This window comes from Paramisgurnus dabryanus, chromosome 18 (assembly GCF_030506205.2).
Source record: "Paramisgurnus dabryanus chromosome 18, PD_genome_1.1, whole genome shotgun sequence".
Lineage (NCBI taxonomy): Eukaryota > Metazoa > Chordata > Actinopteri > Cypriniformes > Cobitidae > Paramisgurnus > Paramisgurnus dabryanus.
Window position 1 is genome coordinate 4,918,239 of NC_133354.1, and position 21,257 is coordinate 4,939,495.

Sequence of the window (21,257 nt, forward strand, 5' to 3'; positions counted from 1 at the left end):
AACTTACATAATCGGGTAGAATCGTCCCATCATCCGCTCCCAAAGGCCCAGGCAAGGACTGAGTCGCCTGCTCCAAAACTTTATTGTGTTTCTTTGACAGCAGAGCAAACAAGCTGAAAGAGAGACAGATGAAAGAGGGAATGAAATACCACTGCTCACAATTTAATAAATGTGATTGTGACTTGTCCCATGAGGTTGCATGTAAACATTTTTTCACTTGGTAGAAAAGATTGAAGTATTTACTGTATATTGTTAAAGGGACACTCCACTTTTTTTGAAAATATGCTCATTTTCCAGCTCCCCTAGAGTTAAATCTTTGATTCTTACCATTTTGGAATCCATTCAGCTGATCTTTTAGCATAGCTTAGCACAATCCATTGAATCTGATTAGACCATTAGCATCGCGCTAAAAATAACCAAAGAGTTTCGATATTTCTCCTATTTAAAACTTTACTCTTCTGTAGTTCCATCGTGTAATTTTCTGTCGGTCTTAGTACACGATGTAACCACAGAAGAGTCAAGTTTTAAATAGGAAAAATATCGAAAATCTTTGGTTATTTTTAGCGCGATGCTAATGGTTTAATCAGATTCAATGGATTATGCTAAGCTATGCTAAAAGTGCTAGCGCCAGACCCGGAAACCATCGGCACATCTGTAAAAACTCAATTTGTTTTGTTTGTTCATGTTTCCACATTTAAAGAAGTTGAATTATTTAAAAGCTTTAAATTATTACGAAAAAGATTATATTAGTAAAACTCTGTAGTAGTATGTGGGTTTTTTTACTTTTAAAAGTACACTTCTACACATGAATACCATAATTTAGTGCCTTATTTAGCTTTCATAAGTGAAACAATCTAATTGAGAAAATATTTATGTTTTATCCGATTAGTCGATTAATCTTAAAAAAATAAAATAATCGCCCGATTAAACGATTATGAACATAACCGTTAGTTGCAGCCCTTCATCATACGCCACATATACATTGAAAGCTTAATAAATGTTTAAGCTTAATAAAAATATATTTTATTCATCAATACACATATGTGCACATGCACACATTTTTCCTGCTTTTACACTCTATAGGAACGTGAGATAAATAGCCAGACTGAGATGAGCCAGTGGGATGCTTTATGTTAAAGGCAATATTAGGCATGAATCATAGGTTCATGGTCCTACACCCCCACCACAATGACCTTCAAATGCTTCCCATCTACCAGAGTATGGTGAGACTAAAAGGCAATTGAAGACGTCATGCAGAACATGTGAGATGATTGAGAACAGCAGACATGATAGAAAGGATTAATGCGTCACATAAGGATGACCTCATCAATCACTAAAGGACAGCACATGCCTTGACCTCAGTCATACGACACACACACACACACACACATATATATTGTATATACTATTAAAGTCCTATCCTTAAGGATGCTCAGAATTGCATAAAATCATACTATTCCTGCTTAATCTGGATGACCTACTATAAGTGTCATAAATAAATGTTTTTTTTTATTTGACAATGAGACAAATAAAACAAAAGTAATATTAAGCTATTTAAAATTTGATACTGAACATCTTTTAGCAAAAGTTAGGACATTTTACACACAACTGAAAATGAATATTAGACATAAATCATCTTTTATTAACCTGCGTGTAAGCGAGACTATATGTACATGAAGTATCGATCATTTAATTTTCTTAATGGAATATAATCACTGCTATGGGAATCATTTTGTTATAAGCCATCACAGATAAAAATGTCTAGTGTTATACGCTACGTCCAAAATCACTGCTTCCTTTCAATATAGTAGGCGAAAATCAGTATGTGAGACGTGTAATATGTGCATATTTGAAACAGTACCAGTAGGCGAAAAAAATACCCAGATGACCCACTATTTCTGTCTAGATTTTTTAAGTGTGAGATCAATGGTCGATTTACTCTCCATTAAGGCCACGTGAGCTGATGAGCCCCCAAACTCAAAAAGTAAATAAAAAAATATTGTGAATCTATGAACCGAATGGCTTTTTAACTTTTTCCCCGCCATTGACAAGTTAATTTAGTCAATTAAGACAAAACACTTCCCTGCCAATGACAAGTTTTTCCGGCAATCCGTATTTCTACTATTATCCACCAGGTGGCGCTTTATCCCAAATTATAAACCCAGAAGCAACCCCTTAGGGCAAACAGTTCAAATGTGTATGTTTTGATCATCGCTCTGAATCTTCTCTATCAAAAGTCCTTCACAAAAACGCAATTATCTCAGATTTTTGCTTAAAACTTGGTATTTTTGAAGAAACCAACGCATTTTGGAAGGTGATTACAAATAAAGGTAGGACGAAACGTTTTTTAAACAGAAGGTCTGTTCTTTCATTTGTTTATATACATTGTTTACATGTTTATATATTTAAAGAACATTTTCTGGAAGACATTAAACTTTTGTGAATATCATAAAAAAATTTGGCACTGGCTGGCAACTTTTTTTTAAATACCCTTCAAATTGCGCAAATTGAAAGTACAGCCAATCGGAACACATCAATTTCGCGAAGACTCCCATATATCACAAAAAACTTTATACGCTCACATGAGATGCAATGGGGAAGAGGTGTATTATTTCGCAAAACTGCAATGGAAACAGTTTTCATAACATAATCATTATTTAAAGATGATGCGGTTTGTAGTAAAAACTCTCAAAAACACCTTATTAGGGATGGGACGATTACAGGTTTCACAGTTAACCACGATAAAAATGTTCTGATGGTTAGTATTATCTTTTAAAATTGAATTATCATTACAACTGTGTTTGATTACCATGATTTTGAAAACTCTGAAAATACTGTCCAGCCAGAATCAGTTTGACGGAGGCGCGCACATTCAACATCGTTTTTTGCACAAGAAGGCATTTAAGGCATAATGTATTGTATTCATTCACAGTAAACTTATTAGACCGATTTATTAATTTTTTTTACCACAAAAATAATTTCAGGGACATGAAATATTAAATTGTGATTTTCAAAAATAAAACTTGTTCAAATGTTTTCAGTGTGTGTATCAGTTCTTTTTAGGGGTGTAATGAGACACTTAATCCATGAGACGAGACGAGACACGAGATTGGGTTCACGAGAACGAGACGAGACGATATTTTTACACTTTTTAAGAAATCCTCAATAAATGAATAAGAAACCGAAATCACGTCATTTAAAAAAGTTTTAACTAATCAAGGACTGTCCCTAACAATTATTTTGCTAACTGATTATGAAGTAATTTGTTATTTTTGGGTGATAAAAATAGACCCAAGTGTGCAGTAGCCTTTAAAATTATATAATAACGAAGATTATGCAATAATAATTGGTTCAAATAAAGTATTAAAACCAAGCAACATTAAACAACATTACATTAACAAACACATTACATTTGTGTCCTATAAATAAAAAGCATTATGTAAATATTATAACAAATGCCTGCAGGGGGCGATAGTGGAGTAGTCTCTAGGACGCTATCTTCACTTTCACTTTAGACGGAGAGAAACGCTTATTTTTAGCCAAACAATGTTTAAACCCATTTGAATATTTAATATATGTCCATTTCTTTACACTAGAAATGATACAGCTACTGTCATTTTTGAGCATGAACATGCAGACATTAAATCATGTATACTCTGAGTGAGGGTTTAATCTGCTGAGACTTTACATCTGACACTGATCAACAGACAAACACAACACGTCTCAGACTTCACACGAGTTCAAAAACGAACATGATTAGAAACCCAAACAAAAAAGCAAACGCAGTAAAAGACAAATATAATGCATGCACTGTAAAAGGTTCAAACAGAAAGCTGCATCCTAAGGAGGTTGCATATGCAGGCTGCATACGTCATCAAGGTTTATTTCAGTTAATTATCTGAGCGTTACATTCGCAAGTCGTCAGCATATTACAACAAGTTGCGATTGACTAAATAATTAGTAAACTTTATAATTGTTCATATTCTCTAACAAGACGGTCTTTATTAAGTAAATGCAGTTTAAAAATGCGACCTCAGAAGGATGGAGTCTTTTATTTGAGAAACGGCTGGCATTTCACCTTCACAAGAAATCTGCGAGACACATTTAATCTCGCGAGATCTCATCGCACAAGATCTCGTCACACCCCTAGTTCTTTTTGAAAAATGTTATCTCATTTTAACAAAACCACGATAATATTGATAACCGTGATAACTTTGGTCACTATAATCATGATAAGAAATCTTCATACCGTCCCATCCCTACACCTCATAAATGTTTGCCCCCAAGTATAAGAGGCTTTTTCTTGCCAATAATGTTTGGATAACACACCGACTTCTCCTTAAAATAAATGCAAAAAAATAACCAAATTCCGTCAATGTAATGTTTGGAATAAAATAAATTTTATTTGCATAGTTAGTGAAAACGCTATCATTTCACAAAAGTTTTTTTATCGACATTCAGAAAATATTGCAAAAGTGCGCAAATCTGTGTTGGAAATGCAGCTACTAGTTTTTCTGGTTTTCCGTTTTGATTAATAAATAATACAAACTACTGCCACCTGCTGGTATGGAAAGGTAACACACCCCTGGCAAAACAGACATGCTACTTGACCGCCATCTGTTTGGTATGTCAGGTCAACTTTAAACGCAGACGTAGCCAGAATGCGAGTAATGCGAGCCTAACTTACAGTCTGCGCTACTTTGGTAGACGGTTTGAGAACTAAATAAATCATAAATATCATTGGCCTGATCTGATCTTACTATCACCTGTTTTTTTACAACACTACACAAGCTAAAGAAACAGTACATACACTCAAACAAATAGTCAGATTAGTATTTTTGTGTGAGAGTTTAAATCTCTGTGCCAGCAGCCGACAGCCGCAATGAATGTGTGTAGTTGAATGCTGATGAAACATCATCATGTCACAGTGACCTACTGAGAGAACATTAAAAGCCCGCTGGCACACACAACAGAACTATCTGTGCGTCTAGTCTGGGTCTTGATCTGTCTGATAAACACCCTGACACACGCGCTGTCTGGTACACTCTGTCTGCCCAAATCTGTCTGCTGCCAACTCAAGTACTTTATTTGTTGAATCTTTTGTGTCTGTCAGGAGCAGGTGGCGTTTTCTCTGCGCTAATGGGACGCACGGACGGCACTTTGTTGACTCTTAAACCACTCGGAGCTAAAAATACCTTTGTGTAAATCTTTAGCTGGGTCTCCTTCAATGAACATGTATACAATTGTGTGTGTGTGTTTCTCTGATCATGATGTTGACAGATTAGCAGGTCTATCAGTTCAGGTGTGTTTGTGTGTGACGGCGTTTAGGCAGAACCATGTGGTCCTATTGTTCTAGGCTTACTGAGATCAACCATACACAACAACACACACACGCAACAGGGTTAGTCTTTAAAAATACAATAATCCTTAAGGGTCAATTTATCACAACTGGTTTACATTTTACATCAAAAGAATTTTCTACAAAAAAAAAATCCTTTTTAGGATCATTAAAGGTCCAGTGTGTCAATTTGTAGCTGCATCTAGTGGTGAAACTGTGAATTGCAACCAGCAGCTCAGTCCACTGCTCACCCCTCCCTTTCGAAACGCATAGAGAATCTACGGTAGCCGCTCTAATCTGGCACGCGCATGTGCAGTTTCACTAGGCTATTTATGATTGGGGGCCCACATTCGAGCAGATGAAATAATAACGTCAAAATCTTAATGGTTGTGGACAGGGCATACAATATATGAAAGAAAATTAATAAGGTCGGAGCTGGTGGTGTAGTGGACTTTGCTCCAACATAGGGCTGTCAAAATGGCTGGAAAAATACATTCGACAGTGCAGCACAACGGCTCAATAATATAAACAAATCAAGCACCGCATATTTTTTTGTTAAAGGAGTTTTATTGAAATAAAATTTCAGTATTTATGCACCTTTAAATGTACAAAACAAATGCAATACAGAAGGCATTTCATATTAACGGCATTTCAATAATATATTAGTAGATAAATTAACGTGTATTTATAAAGTATGAAAATGAATGAATTATTATTTATGCTAAATTAAAGGAGCATTTCACCCGTGGAGATATTAATCTTTATTGAAAGTGGATCATATTTGTAGTTGAAATGTAACATACATTTCGAATTTGGTGCCTTTTTGACCGAGAAAATGGGTGTTTGTAGTCTCACCCCATCAACAAAGATATTGGACTTCCTTCTTTCAATGATGCAAAATTATGATTTTTACATCATTGAAAGAAGGAAGTGCAACATTGAAATCTGTATTTCTCCTGTCTCAGAGGCAACTGAGAAAATGATGCACGACCATTTAAAAACATGACTGGGGTTCTAACTAGGGATGCACCGAATATTCGGCCACCGAAAGACTTTTATCACCAAAACAATACGGCCAAAATGTTGTGATGACGCAAACATGTATGCGGCGTGGATGTATTTAACCGCAAAAAGGCACTAAAGTACGCACAAAGGCACCTGCGGTTGTGTCCGGTCCAGACGTGATCATCACAGTGAGTACGCCCTTCAAAGATCAGAACTCTTTATGTGTAAACTTTAGAGAGAGTCGCGCAAATGTGTCATATACTGTATAGTCCATTAACATACATGTGCCGAATAAAGCAATGAAAAACAACGTAACGTTTTTATGCTGCGCTGTTTGGGATTCGCCTTCGTTCTCTGTGTGCGCGTTTAAGTGCCCTCAATAGTGCACACACGAGTGAGACGCAAACAAGCGAACGTAAAATCTTTCTGTTATTGACAGGGCACATATAAACAAAATTATCTCCAAAGTATTCTTTTTCTAATAAAAACATTTGTTTATGTCTTAATAGATTACAGTCATAAACCAGTCTCTGCTTATTTAACTAGTCTAACAAAGAGACAAATAGCTCTTAAAATAATAATATATTTAATTTATACAATAAAGACAGTGTTATGACTCATTTAAATCGATTTCTGTACCTAATGCTATTGTTAGCCCTTATTAATGTCCAGCTTTGTTCTTTTTTATAAATGTTTGTAATTTCTTTATTAGTTATTAGATTTTCCACACCCCCTTTTTGCTGATCTGAAAAATAATCCGATCTGTGCCTCAAAAACTGTAATGTGATCTGAACCGTGAGTTTTTGTGATCTGTCACACACCCCTAGTAAAGTCAGTACACAGTGATAGCCATAAATGCATTTGTACTAATAATTGGCATAATAATTTATTTCGGTGTTTCGGTTTCGGTTTTTCGGCCTTGGTTTCCTCATTTTCGGTTTCGGCCAAGAATTTTCATTTCGGTGCATCCCTAGTTATAACTATACAAAGCTTAATGGAAATGGGTGAAGTGTCCCTTTAAGCTTGAGAGATCATTTTTAGTCCCTTAGATTTTCTCATAATTTTATAAAAAGCTTAAATACTATCCACAACAACTTTTATTAGATCTTATATAAATCAGACTCTTCGTAATAACGTAGTAGATGTGCTGAAAAAAGTCAAGTCGGCAGATGATCATCATGTTTATGTGTTTCACGCAGATATTGTGCATGCCCAGGACATGTGAAAGTCAATATGTTGCATGAGCGTCCTGACACACGTACAATTCGAATGCATAGTTTAACATTCAAATATGCATTTATTTTTTAACCTCTAACACCCTGAGGCTATTTTGGGGATTTTCGCCTGGATTTGGCCTACCCAATTTCAAAAGCTTCCCATACCCACATGCAGAGGTTTACATACAAAAGTTTGGTATCATTTTACAGGAAACCCTTTGAAATTACATAAAACACTGTTGAAAGTGCTAAACATAGTTGTATGTGTTATCAGGCCTCTAATACAGTGGTTCTTAACGTTATTCCTGGAGGCCCACTGCCCTGCATGTTTTGTATGTCTCTTTTATCTGGCAGACTCAGTTCAGTTCATTGAGATCTCTTCTAATGAGCTGATGATTTGAATCAGGTGTGTTAAATAAGGGAGAAATACAAAATGTGCAGGGCAGTGGGCCTCGAGGAATAACGTTAAGAACCACTGCTCTAATAAACACAAAAATAAATAGGCGCTTTTTGATGTTTTTTTTTTAAGTCTGTATTTGAAAGTGTATAACTCTGGCCATGAGTGGTAATGAAACCTGCAGACAGTTTTGTTTGATTTTAGCTAATGTCAGCTTACAGACAAAAAATGAAAATTTTCTCTTTCATAATGTATGCAAAAGTTATTCTATTCTCACTGAAAGGAGGATTAATAGTCTTTTTGTATTCAATTTCCGCCTAAAAACATTTGAAGTGTCCCCATAACCACATACAGTGGAATAAATGCAATATCTTTATATCATTTTAAAGAAAACCCTTTGAAGTTACATAAAAAGCTGCTGTTTGTGACAAATATTGTTATTTATGTTGTTTTTCATATGATGAAACACCAAATTTTCTTTTTTTAGTGTATAACTCTGGTTCTGGGTGCTCTAGCAGACTGCAGACAGTTCTGGTTGTTAGCAGCAGCAGACAGTAAACACCCAAAAAAAGAATGAACTCTTTAGCATGTCGCATTCAAAAGTTATTCTCATTTTACTAAAGGGTGTAAAACATACATTTTTCAAATAAATATAAATTTTTTGTTTTGCACATATAATAAATAGCAAGGGATTAATTATGCACACAACCAAAGAAAATGCTGTGAATGGACTCATTGTTTAGAGTAGGACCTAAAATAAAAGATGGTGTATCATTTGTGGCTATCTGTGCTATCTGAGGCAGTCCAAACTCAAGTTTCACATATGTTTACAAAAGACCATTTTTACCTTATCATTCATTCAACGATTGTTGGATATGTGTTGATAATAGAACAAAAATAACACTGTAGCCTTATTCCTGAAAGTGGGAGCTTTCATTTCATATATGACTTGCCCATGTTTGTCAAACTTGAAAAATATGAAATATGTGAATATTAAATCATACAAAACATTTTTTTTGGGGGGGTGATAGTGTAAATTAAGTGTAAATAACTTTCTTACAATATATCTCAAAGTGATGCATATCTGCAGAAAGTAGAGATTCTAAGCTTTCAAACAGTCAAACAGTATCTCATATTTGGTCCTGGGTCCATGACAGACCATTATAAATTAAAGGACTATTTTATATTAGGTCATAATAAGAAATTTTGGACCCGGGACAGGGTCCCAGGGTTTAAGAGGTTCAATTCGACAAATATTAGAAATTTTAATTTTAATTTGACAGCCCAACTCTGACATATGGTGCAAACACACTTTTTGGCGACCTGAGTTTGAATCCTGGCTCGAGGTCCTTTGCCGATCCCATACCCCTCTCTCCACCCTGTACTTTCCTGTCGTCTTTCAATTACTTACTGTCTATCAATTAAGGCAAAATAGCCCAAAAAAAATAACAAAACAAAAAAAGAAAATGAATAAGTAATATATGATTTATACAGCCTTCTTGGTATTTGTAGGCTGCTTACCTTGCTTACTGGTTAAGTGAAGATGAAGGTTTTTTGGATGGAAAACCTTGAGAATTAATGATTTCAATAAATCTACGTCTTACTTGTTCATAAGAATTTCAACAAGCCAAACTGAAATGTTAAATAAGTTCATGGTAGTGATGCACCTTACTAGATGGTGCTATTAACAATATGGAAACCATATTTCCACTTATTATATATAATATGTTTAAAAACAAAAAATGACATAACAAACATATGTTTCACATTCTTTCTGATCGTAAATCATCTTTCACACGTCAGAGCAAGCATACACAAGCACTTATTCGTCTCTTTGGTAAAATGTTGACTAATAATCATTAAGATATTGCAAACTATATGGATATCAGCACATCTGCGGTATTTCGATATGTTGCTGTCCTAGTTTATATTAAAGAAGTACAAAAGCTTCTGGACATCTGACTCTATGTGGATCACAGCAGCAGCGTTTGGGATTATTGGTGCTTGTTTTGTTAAGTGTGGTCAGGAGTGTATTAGTTTAAACTTTAATGATGATATAGTGAGACTGGGAGAGGCCATGAACATCCCTGTTAAAGTAACAGAGCCATCAAACACATTTAAAGTGCTGTAATTGACAGCTTTAAGACCAAAGCAATCAATATCTGCTTCAAAAGAAGAATCGGAGCTCCAATTAACACAGCTGATGTCTATCAGTCCACTGAGATCCATTCACACACTGATAGATAAATCTAGATGAGCGATTTTACGCTTTCTGAGGGTCCCAGTGGAAACACAAACTAACAGGACTCTCAATAACGTATCACTTAATAAAGCTTCTTTATTGATTAACACTCATGTGTTACTAGCTGCTCCGTACCACAGTGTTCATATAACAAATGCATACATATATGGGCAATTCCATGCAAATGTCAACCTTATCAAGAAAAGTGAAAGTATCCCCAAAATTTTTAACCGTATTGACTTAGATGTAAATATTGGGTGGTACAGTGTTTGAATTTGGATGGGGGGGCCTGGGTTGTTCCCAGACCTCCTATAAGCTTTAAGTACTTAAGGGATTTACTATTAATAAGCACAAAAATATAATTAAGAGGTCCCCTGGTTTTATTAAAATACTATATGAATTTTAAATTCTCGTGCTGCGCTGTCACAAATGGATACGGTTCATTATTTTTCGCAATAAACAAATCTAAAAGATTTCTGTCTGAAATAAATGGAAACTCTCAAGTATGCCTCACACTGTTTTCTGGAAGAATTGACACATTTTCTGAAAGTAAGGCTCAATATAATATATTTCTTAATTTGACAATGTATTTAGTTTAACCTTCATATATTAACATACATTTCAAAATGTATTTCAGGGTAACAAAAATATATATAATTGTACAACCCATATGCCAAAAAAAATTCCGACCCAAAATATAGATGTTTATAAAAGTATATTTTTACAGTCAACTATATACTTTTAACTATATTAAACCTTTTATGTATATGTATATGTATATACATACATACATACACACATACATACATACACACATACACACATGCACACATACACACATACATATATATATATTCTGGATATATATATATTCTGGATATTTCGAAATATGTTTAAAATTATATTTGAAAATTTTTGGCTGTATGAGTAGGGTTTGAGTTAAGGGTAATTTCGGATTTCTTTGAATAAAACATTGATCCAGGACCAACAAAAATGTTCACTTGGTGAAATCTTGCCGCCACTTTAATGACTTTTGGCTTGGCCGGGGGGCTTAGCTACCCCCCATAATCTGCGACATAATTTGAACACTGTCTATTCAAAGTATTTAATAGCTTTTAAAGCTTTTTTATAGTTAAGTTAGTGCAAATTTTAGCATTGTCACATCCATAATGGAAAACGACACATCTATAAAACTAGATACGTTTACATGCAACCAAATAATCGGTTTGAAATCGTATTGATAACTCAAATGAGGTCGATCGGATGCAAATTTCAAACATAATGAAGGGGGTGCTGTAGTCCAATCTGTGATCTGATCAGCAGGAGAGAAGTAGGCATGTAAACGTGTGAATCGTAGTATTTTCTTAATCGGTTGCAAAAATACATTGCGCAGAACATTTGTGCTCAAGTTCACATCTTATATTTACCTCTTATTTACGTATCACATGATTCTCATCACAGAAACATGCAATAGAAAGGCAATGGCAATACACATTATTAAGGTGCACACGCTGTACTGTACATTCTGCAGCGTTCAAGTGTACTTTTTTCATAACATTAGGCTACATAAAGCAATAAAATAGTGTTGTGCCCTTTGAAAATTGTGTTTTCATTGCCTATATCTGAAAATTAAGTCTTAAGAACTAATTAAGAGGTCCAGGGACAACAGATGTAAAATATAGCTGCAAGCAGCAATGGCGGGCCCTCGCAAGTTTTTTTACCGCTACACGGTGCGTTCGAGAAAACGATGCACGGTGGGCAAGGGCATCAAGTGGGTAAATATCAGTGGGCTATTTAATGTTGTTACTGTGCCATTTGGGGACTGTAGGTAAAAGAAACCCCACATTTTAGACAAACAGGGGCACTAGTGAGCCACTTAACTCTTTCGCCGCCATTGACGAGATATCTCGTCAATTAAGAGAAAACGCTTCCCCGCCAATGACAAGATTTTCCGTCTTTCCGCAATACCGCTATTATCCTTCCGCAACTTTTTAAAACCGGAAGTATTGCCCTATGGCAAGCTGCTGCATGTCCGTGTCTGTTCTAAAGATCGCTCTGAATCGGATCTCTATGAAAAGTCCGTCACAAATATGGAATTATTTTTGCTTTTTGCTCAAAATATGGTGTTTTTGCAAAAACCTACCCATATTCAAAAGCTGATTGCAAAAGAACCACTAAAGGTAGGATGAAACGTTTTTTTTTGTTTGAAAGCAGAGGGTCTGTTCTTTCATTTGGTATATTGTATGTTTATTTATTTAAAGAAGAACATTTTCTGGAAGGCATTAAACTTTGGTGAAAATCATGAAAAACGCTGCCGCTGGCTGGCAACTTTTTTTAAAAACGCTGGCGGTGAAAGAGTTAAGAGACACGCCTATGTCTGACCTTTTTGTGCACACTTAACAGCAGACAACTTTGATGTGTGTGCCAACTTTGTGTGCACGTCAAGAGCCTTAAATATGCCAGAAATAAAAGTAAAGTTTGCGGCGTTGCCATGGGAACAGCGTTTGAGATATCAAAAAACCCTTCGCAATTTATCATCTACAATGTCTCGGCATCATGTTGACCACTTCTCGTGTCAAACGCATGAAAATCCTAGGACGAGTATTTAAAACTTAACTGCATGCAACTGAAAGGCTTAAATATGCCTTAAAAACGAAAGGAAAGTTTGACGTGTTGCCATGGGAACAGCGTTTGAGATATCAAAAATCCCTTCGCAATTTATCATCTACAATGTCTTGGCATCATGATCACCATGTTTGGTGTCAATTGCATGAATATCCTAGAAGGAGTATTTAAAAGAACAATCGCATGCAACTGTCAGCCTTAAATATGTGTAAAAATGAAAGTAAAGTTTGACGCATTGCCATGGGAACAGCGTTTAAGATATCAAAAATCCCTTCACAATTTATCATCTACTATGTCTTGGCATCATGTTGACCACTTTTGGTGTGAATCACATTATTTACCTAGAAGGAGTATTTAAAAGAACATCGCATGCAACTGTCAGGCTTAAATATGCCTTTAAAATGAAAGTACAATTTGACCCGTTGCCATGGGAACAGCGTTCGAGATATCAAAAATCCCTTCGCAATTTATCATCTACAATGTCTCGGCATCATGTTGACCACTTCTCGTGTCAATCTCATGAAAATCCTAGAAGGAGTATTTAAAAGAACATCGCATGGAACTGTCAAAAAAATTCACCTTTGTGACTGACACACTTCCTGGCGCCTGGTGGTGGCGCTATACCCGGGAGTCACAATAGGCACATCAATGCGATTGGAATCTTCAGACGAACAAACACCCCGCTTGGCATCACAATAAGATATTTTTTGCCTTAGATATTAGACACTTCCTGTTTCTCTGATTTCGCCATAAATTTGTCGCCTCGCCATGGCAGGACCGTTCGAGATATCAAAAATCCCTTCGCAATTTAGCAAGTACAATGTCTCGGGATCATGATCACCACGTTTGGTGTCATTTGCATGAATCCCCTAGGAGGAGTATTTAAAAGTTCACCGCATGCATTTTTTAAACAATCCAAAATAGCCGACTTCCTGTTGGGCGGAGCTTAAATATTAGAGGGAGAAAGTTGTTCGGGTTGATGAGAGCTATATGCGTACCAACTCAGGGGGCGCTACAGAGCTCCCTTGCCACGCCCGAGTTCCAGCCTTTGCCAGGTCCTAATGGCCGACGACTCTGACATCTCTGCCAATTTTCAAGAGTTTTTGAGTATGTTAAGGCCCCCAAATTGCCCCGAAAAAAAAAATAATAATAAATTCGAGCAAAACCAATAGGGCTTCGCACCTTTCGGTGCAGGCCATTCTGGCCTGCTCCTCGGTGCTCGAGCCCTAAATAGCCTTTTGGCTAATTCTGGCACATTGTACATCTTAAATGTATTATTGATGTGCATTGTCCCTGTTAAATAAACCTGAAAATGAAAAAATGAACAACTTTCTCCAACTCAGCTTTGTACATTTATCCAGAGATAAAGCGTAAACTCGACGAGAAATGCTGTGCATTGGGTGACGTTGCCAAGTCTTTTGCTTTTCTTGAGTTCAGATTTGGGCTACTGTTAAAATTTGTCAAGATTTCGTCCATTAGTTATTGGTATTTGGGCTGTGAATAGTAATTGAGACGTTTTTGGGCTAGTTTTGAATGTCCATTGGGATGGTTTTGATATGCGAATCTGGCAACCCTGGCTGTGTTCTTGCAGAGACATTCGGTTCGGATTAAACAGAATGTACATGTAAACAAACATTTAATCTGATGGCAATGTTTAGGGTGCATTTAATTGTTCTGTCGTAACCTGCAATCAGATTAAATTCAGGTCAGATTGACAAAATATTGTGCATGTAAACATAGCCACTGTTTCTTCTTTATAAATGTGCATACAAAACTTTAAATGAAATAAATATTAAATGTTCTTTGAAAAGCCGTCTCTTCTCCATTTTTGGGGTATTATTGCTTCTGGTTTGTGCATTTTAATTCACAAAAGTATGTTGTCTCTCTAAAACTAGTGCCCTTTTTGGTCACATCCATAATGTATTCATGTTTTCCTCATCTTAAACATAAAACATCAGTATAGACTAATATTTTACTGATGTCTGGACTAGGCCTGGGGCGGTAACCGGATTACCGCCATACCGCGGTCACGTGACCCATGCCGCGGGTCTGAGCTCCTCACCGTCATAACCGCAAAAAAAAAAAAAAAAACTTGAAACATTGGCCTGCACCTGTGTGTTATGTGCGGATGTTATACACGCAGCTTGTTAACAACCGCAACTTGTTAACTGAACATTAACTGATATGATTTTAATATTAAATTGTCATTGAGTAGAAATACAGGTGACGTTGTCTGTCACTCGTTTAAAGTAGAGTTGCTGTTCAAACGTGCTGAGAATCCTCCTTTTACGGAAGTAAAGATAACAACCATGCATTAGGAAAATTAATAATTGCTTTATTTAGGCTATAGTATATTTTCTATAGACGTGTAAAACCATATTTTGGCGGATTGTTTTTTACTTTCATTGTTTTTACTAGTTTGCCTGCCCATTTAGTCTTAATAATTAATGGAACATAAACGAACTTGACTTGCTGTTCTCGAAGGCAGCTCGAATCTTGGTCGGGCTCGAGACCCAATTCCAAGTAAAAGAACAGAAGAAAAATGCAGTGAAGGAGGAGAGATGCCAGAAGAATTGCGGCTGGGCGCAGATCGTTTACCATGATTAATGATGATTGACAAGTTTAGGTTCCTTTCAAATTTACGTTAAAAGTGTAGCCGTTAAAATATTATTAGCCTAATAGTTTATTTTGATCATGGTGCTACGATCGATGGATAATTCTGAAGTTGTTTTAAAGAAGAATAAAATAATTACTTCTCAGTCATTTGCGCTGTCACACATTTGAACGTCTCCGCATATGTACATCATTGCAACGTACATTTGCAAATGATTCATAAAGTCATACCTCCGCAATTCTTTAATCGATTGTGTTTTAAAAGTACTGTATGCTCAAACTCTAATGACAGCAATGTGATCGCTGATGCGCTGGTAGAGAGAGAGAGGCGGAGAAAAAGAGAGAGAGCGCGGCTCTGTTCAAATGTGGAAATGATTGATGTTATTTGAAGTCGGCTCTTACAATACAAAATACCCGATTAAGCTATTACGTGGCTATTATACAAATTTTTTCGGGACGTTCTTGTGACCCGGTGGCAACTTGTCCACGACCGCGACCCGGTGGTTGGGGACCTCTGATCTAGCCTACAACAGTGGCAATTTCTAAAGCAGGACACATTTCAAAAAGTTTTGCTTTTGCGTCTTCTTTCTCTGTTTGTGGAAAAAGACAGATGTTTATGGTAAGGGTCGAGGATAGAAGCGGTCTGTTCAAGCACGCGCAACAGAGGCGGACTGCCCAGGCGCGCGCGAGACAGACAGACCGCATCATCTTGCACACACACACACGCGTCTCCGTGCAGCTTCCCAGCTATACTCAAGCACAGACAAATATGCAGTACAAGTGATTTCTCATACAAATGTTTATTTTACCAGACCATCAGGGCAGCAATAATTTGCGTCCTTACAGGCTATTCACAAATTAAGGATAGAAAAGTGGCGAAATGTCTGTAGGCACGTGTAGACACGCACAATGCGTTAACATTTTTTTTAACTGATAATACTAATTGTTCAAGTTGTTGAATGTTGAAATTGAAGAAATGTGGAAGGAAATAAAATTCACTTTACATGTTCCTTAAGTAATTTGCACGTGTTTTATATTAAAGATAAATAAAGCATGCATGTTATTTAACTCATTGTCTTGCCAATAAACCGCAAAACCGCGGGAATTTGTTGATTACCGACCGCGGTAAAAAAAAATCCAAACCGGCCCAGCCCTAGTCTGGACTCTATCATCAGGGGTTAATGAAAAAATAAAAAGATGGTTCAATATATTGGTAATAAATGCACTCTCTGAGAAGTTATGACTGCAAATTTCACATCCATAACATTTATAAAAACACTATGAGGTTTCCTGCTTAAAAATAGCTACTTTTAAAAGAAGAATTATGCTTGAAGATTTATTTTAAAACCATAAACGTCCAGCACTTATACTTTATGTATACAGTATATTTACTCACGAATAGAAACTAATTCTGAAGTCTGGGAATGAGTTTGTGTGTCATCTTGTGGCTTTAGACTTTTATAGGTAATGACCATTCCAGCATAAACATCCCATTACACAATAAACAAGAAAAACAACCACAGAGACACACACACGAAACACACACTCTGTGTGGTCTTATAACTTTAAACACTTCCTGTCCACACAGGAAGCAGAATCCTACTGGAGCTCCTGAAGTCTTTTAATACTGAATATTTACCGAGAATAAAGCTTTAGTGTTCAGCACACAATGTTCTTGCTCATTACTGAAACAGCTGGGTGCTATCTACACCCACCACACGAAACAAATAGACATCACACTGAGCCAACTATATCCTCAATAGTCTCAATAGAATGAAGACTATTGACTGCAATATAAGCAACTTGTTAGTTTTAAAAATATACATGCATATACAGGGTTCCCACACCTTAGTTAACTTCAATTTCAAGGACCTTTCAAGAACTTTCCAGGTCAAATACCCTCAAATTCAAGGACTAATGTGGGAACACATTTCAAGTGAGAGCAAGATTACATTGTGTTACCTTTTAAGTTACATTGTTACAGTTCCCTTTTCGAGGGAACTCGTGCTGTGACCTGCGGTGACACTTTGGGGACGCCTCCAGGGGTAAGTGCGTCTGAATGTGTATATCAAATTCAACCAATGGTGAGGGTCAACAACAAAGACAGGGTGATGCGGGAGCCAGGAAGAATATCGCTATCTGAAATATTGCCAAAGACGGCGTTACAGGGACGCAGGAAGTATGGCAAGGGAGACGCAGCGTCTCGTTCCCTTCTCAGAGAACAACAGTTACAGACGTAACCAGAGACGTTTTCATTTGTCAAACACAACTATACAAAAAAGCATTTTGGTATGAATCAACATTCACATACAGAAGATATAAACATTTAAAGGAAACAGTTTAGCACGTGTGCTTAAAAAGTCTAGAATTTTTATGATATTATCCTACACTACACAGGGAATAATATGGATTTTTTTACCAGAAAACTTCTTGCATAAAATAGATTCAAGCACTTTCAATTACCTGTATCTATGCATGTATATTTTCAAAAACTTCCCAGGGCCTTTACTTTTTCCCCCAGATTCACAAACTTTTAAGGATTTCAAGGACCTGTGGGAACCCTGATATATATCTTTAATATTGAATAGCAATAAAAAGCAATGATGTTTTAATGCTATTACCCATTAAAGTAATAGATTCGTGGATTTGTACTTGGCAGAATGACAAAACGAAACAAAAAAACAGACCTGCAATAAATGAGTAGGAATAACAAATACAAATGAAAATCAATGGGTACCATAAAATTTGCGCGTACCACCTATGATCAAAATATCTTTTTTTTGTGTTTAACAATATAAATAAACTCGTTTAGGTTTTTAGTGCTGAGTGGTAAGACCAAAAATGTATATCAAGGTATTTTTCAAAATTATGCCCGTTTTACGGTATTTGACAGTATTTGTTTTTATGCATGACTGAATGTTAACCAAGGGAAACCTTCCGATATCTATCGTGAAGCCAACACCGAGGTGACTTAAACTACAATTCATCGACTGGCCCCAAAAGGGATCCCCATGTTAAAATGCCCAACTTTACAGCAGAAAATAATGTGTTTACAGTCTGGTACAAAAAGTATTTTTGGTCTATATAGCTAATTTTGTCCGTTTAGCCCAGACGGGCATGTGTAAAATAAATGGGGGCTCGTCCGGGATATGAACCTGGGAGATATGAACTCGCATGGACCTTTTCTACATGAATGGACTGTGTTTATTCCTAATTATCTTCAGCACCTATCACTCCTGTAAAAGCCTATTGGCTTCAAAAAAGCTCTTCACACACCTATGGATGACGTCAGGGACATTACGTCCATATTTTTTACTCCAGTTTTTACTCCGTTTTTGGTCGTGCATGCCCTATACCCTCCCCGCAAAATGCCCTATGCAGCTGCCCACGTCGCCCTACTTGTCATTCGATTTGAAATAACATGAAAAACGACATTTTAAATTTGTAGTCTGAAAAATAGGCCGCAGTCTGGAGCCCGTCTAGCACTTATCAAAGTGCAACAGTGAAAAGGGACTCCTATCAAACAGTGTTATGCTGGGCCGCGTTCCACACGTATTTTAAGTGACAAAAACCGGTATAAAAACTGGTATTCGGTATGAACCTGTAAACCACCCAGTACTATAGGTTTTGAACAATATTAAATAATGACAAAATATTTATTTTGGGGTTACCCGTCGCTTTAATGCATTTGGCAGACGTTTTTATCCAAAGTGACTTGCAGTGCGTTAAAGCTGTACATTTCATCAGTATGTCTATCTCTGAAAATCAAACCCAAAAGCTTTTGCACTCCTAACACAATCCTGTAGCAGCACAAACGTCATGGATTTGTTTCCCAGGGAACACACATACTGTACCTTTTAAAACTGGCTTCGAAACGGCAAGATTGTCAGAAATAATAGCCGATTATTTACATAAGCCCAACTCCACCCTTAAATAAAATCCACTGACCTTTGCTTAACTAAAAACTGTCGCTTGGCACGCACAGCAATGCTATCTTATGAGCTAACCGCCAGCGTACCACAGCTCATGAAACAGGAGGATGTGTGGTGCCACTATAATGTACAATTAGCATTTGGCCCTGTGTTTCCTACTCATTAACACTGTTGATATGGGCATTTATGCAAGCGGTATGTGTTGGTAGTGCTGGCAAGCATTATCTACAACTATGCCAAGAGCACATGAGCATCGCCTGCCAGTACAGCTGCAGGAAAAAATAACCTTAAATGAGAAAAAAAATAAAAGTGAAAAGAAGGAGCAGGAACAAATAAAAAAATACTGACATTTTAGCCATACAATTATGTTTCATTGCTGCATTTTTCTGTTTATTGTGACCGGGAGAATATCGCTTGATATAAATACATTCACATATTCATGATAAAAGTAATAACTCATTTTGAATCCTCTTGAAGTTTTAAAATAACGGTAATCCTTATAGTTAACAGACCAAAATCCTTAAAATACTTTAAATTATTGTCCATAACATTCACATTATGCACCTATTAGTGCCATGGCTCACATATGCAAAATTTCATTGGCGCTTCATTTATTCTCTCACAGATGAAGTTATGAGAAATCTGTGCACCCAAAATGAATGCATTTACAATCACTGGGCAATTAAAACTTAAATTTAAAATACATAAATACATCAAAATTGAGGACTATGCCAAAAGGCATCAATATTTTTTTACAACGTGGCAGCAAACTCAATGTTTTTCTGTAATATCATGCAGGAACACAATCAAGATGGCTCATTTTCATCAGCTTTTAAAAACATCCTTTCAGTGCATCCGAGGTGAACGGCGTGTTTTTCTAACAAGATCAACAAACATTTAATTCGCTTCTACTCAGTGTGCGTATCAGGAGTATCGTGCAATGAAACCCAATCTGTTTGTGTTCAACTTTGGCTAAATCAAACTGTTCGAAGCGGTCACAACGTGTTGTTGTGTTCCATAACAGTTGCCCACCTTTCTGATCTCAAACAGATCCAGTTTCTGGACCGATGCAAATAAGCCCATCTGTGATACTGGCCCACGGCCCGACTACACTCATACTCCACACGGACACAAACTGACTCACCTAATAACAACTCGGACGCACACACAATCCTACGAGGGATGTGCAAAACCCTGGTAGGTGGGCTGTCTGAATAGTTGGTCTTAAGGAAAGACAAATGTTTGATAACAAGGCTCGCAAAATTTCTAAATCCCTAGTAGCCCTTACAGTAGGCACTCTTCAATTTTAGTAGCCCGAAATAAAGGCAAGTAGCCTAAATAAACAAACATTATATTTAAATGTAGAATATTTATAAGCTAACTATTCCTGCTCATCTTCACACTGGATCTACTCATCATTTAATAGTGGTTCAATGGCTCACAAAACTCACAGTTTGGATCATAAAATAGCCCTGGGACGTTGGGCTAGTAATTTTGCAAGCCCTGAATAGTGTACTAGACACAAGATGAAGTCAGCATGATAAAACTCCTTTTTTGCAAGTTTGTACCCACTCAATCCTTGTCATTGGACGACTAAACAACCACCCTAACTCGTCATCACTCACTCTTACCTTATAATTCGCTGTGCGGCGTACTGGTGGAGGTTGCGAAACTGGGCCGACATGTTGGCCAGGGCGGCCAGGCAGTTTGTGTGGAGGTATTTATCCTGAAATTGATAATACATTAATAGATTATTAATTCTGTTTCTGTTTTTTTTTGGGGGGGGGGTAACAGAATGAAATGATTTGCATTCATTGGACTTCCTGGAAATCATCAGTTTGCCAATCAAATATAAAACTTTAGCAATCTTGTGAAACTGGGTCTTGTT

General features: G+C 36.7%; 1 protein-coding gene across 1 annotated transcript in view; it reads right to left on the minus strand.

Annotated features, from left to right (window-relative positions):
• dym (dymeclin) overlaps positions 1-21,257 on the minus strand; it is a 76,836-nt gene that overhangs the window by 15,096 nt on the left and 40,483 nt on the right. The window contains exons 13-14 of the mRNA XM_065243793.1: positions 21,001-21,095; positions 8-113 (exon numbers count right to left, since the gene is read on the minus strand). Coding sequence (XP_065099865.1) covers positions 8-113; positions 21,001-21,095 — 201 coding nt within the window. The remainder of the gene's footprint in view (positions 1-7; positions 114-21,000; positions 21,096-21,257) is intronic.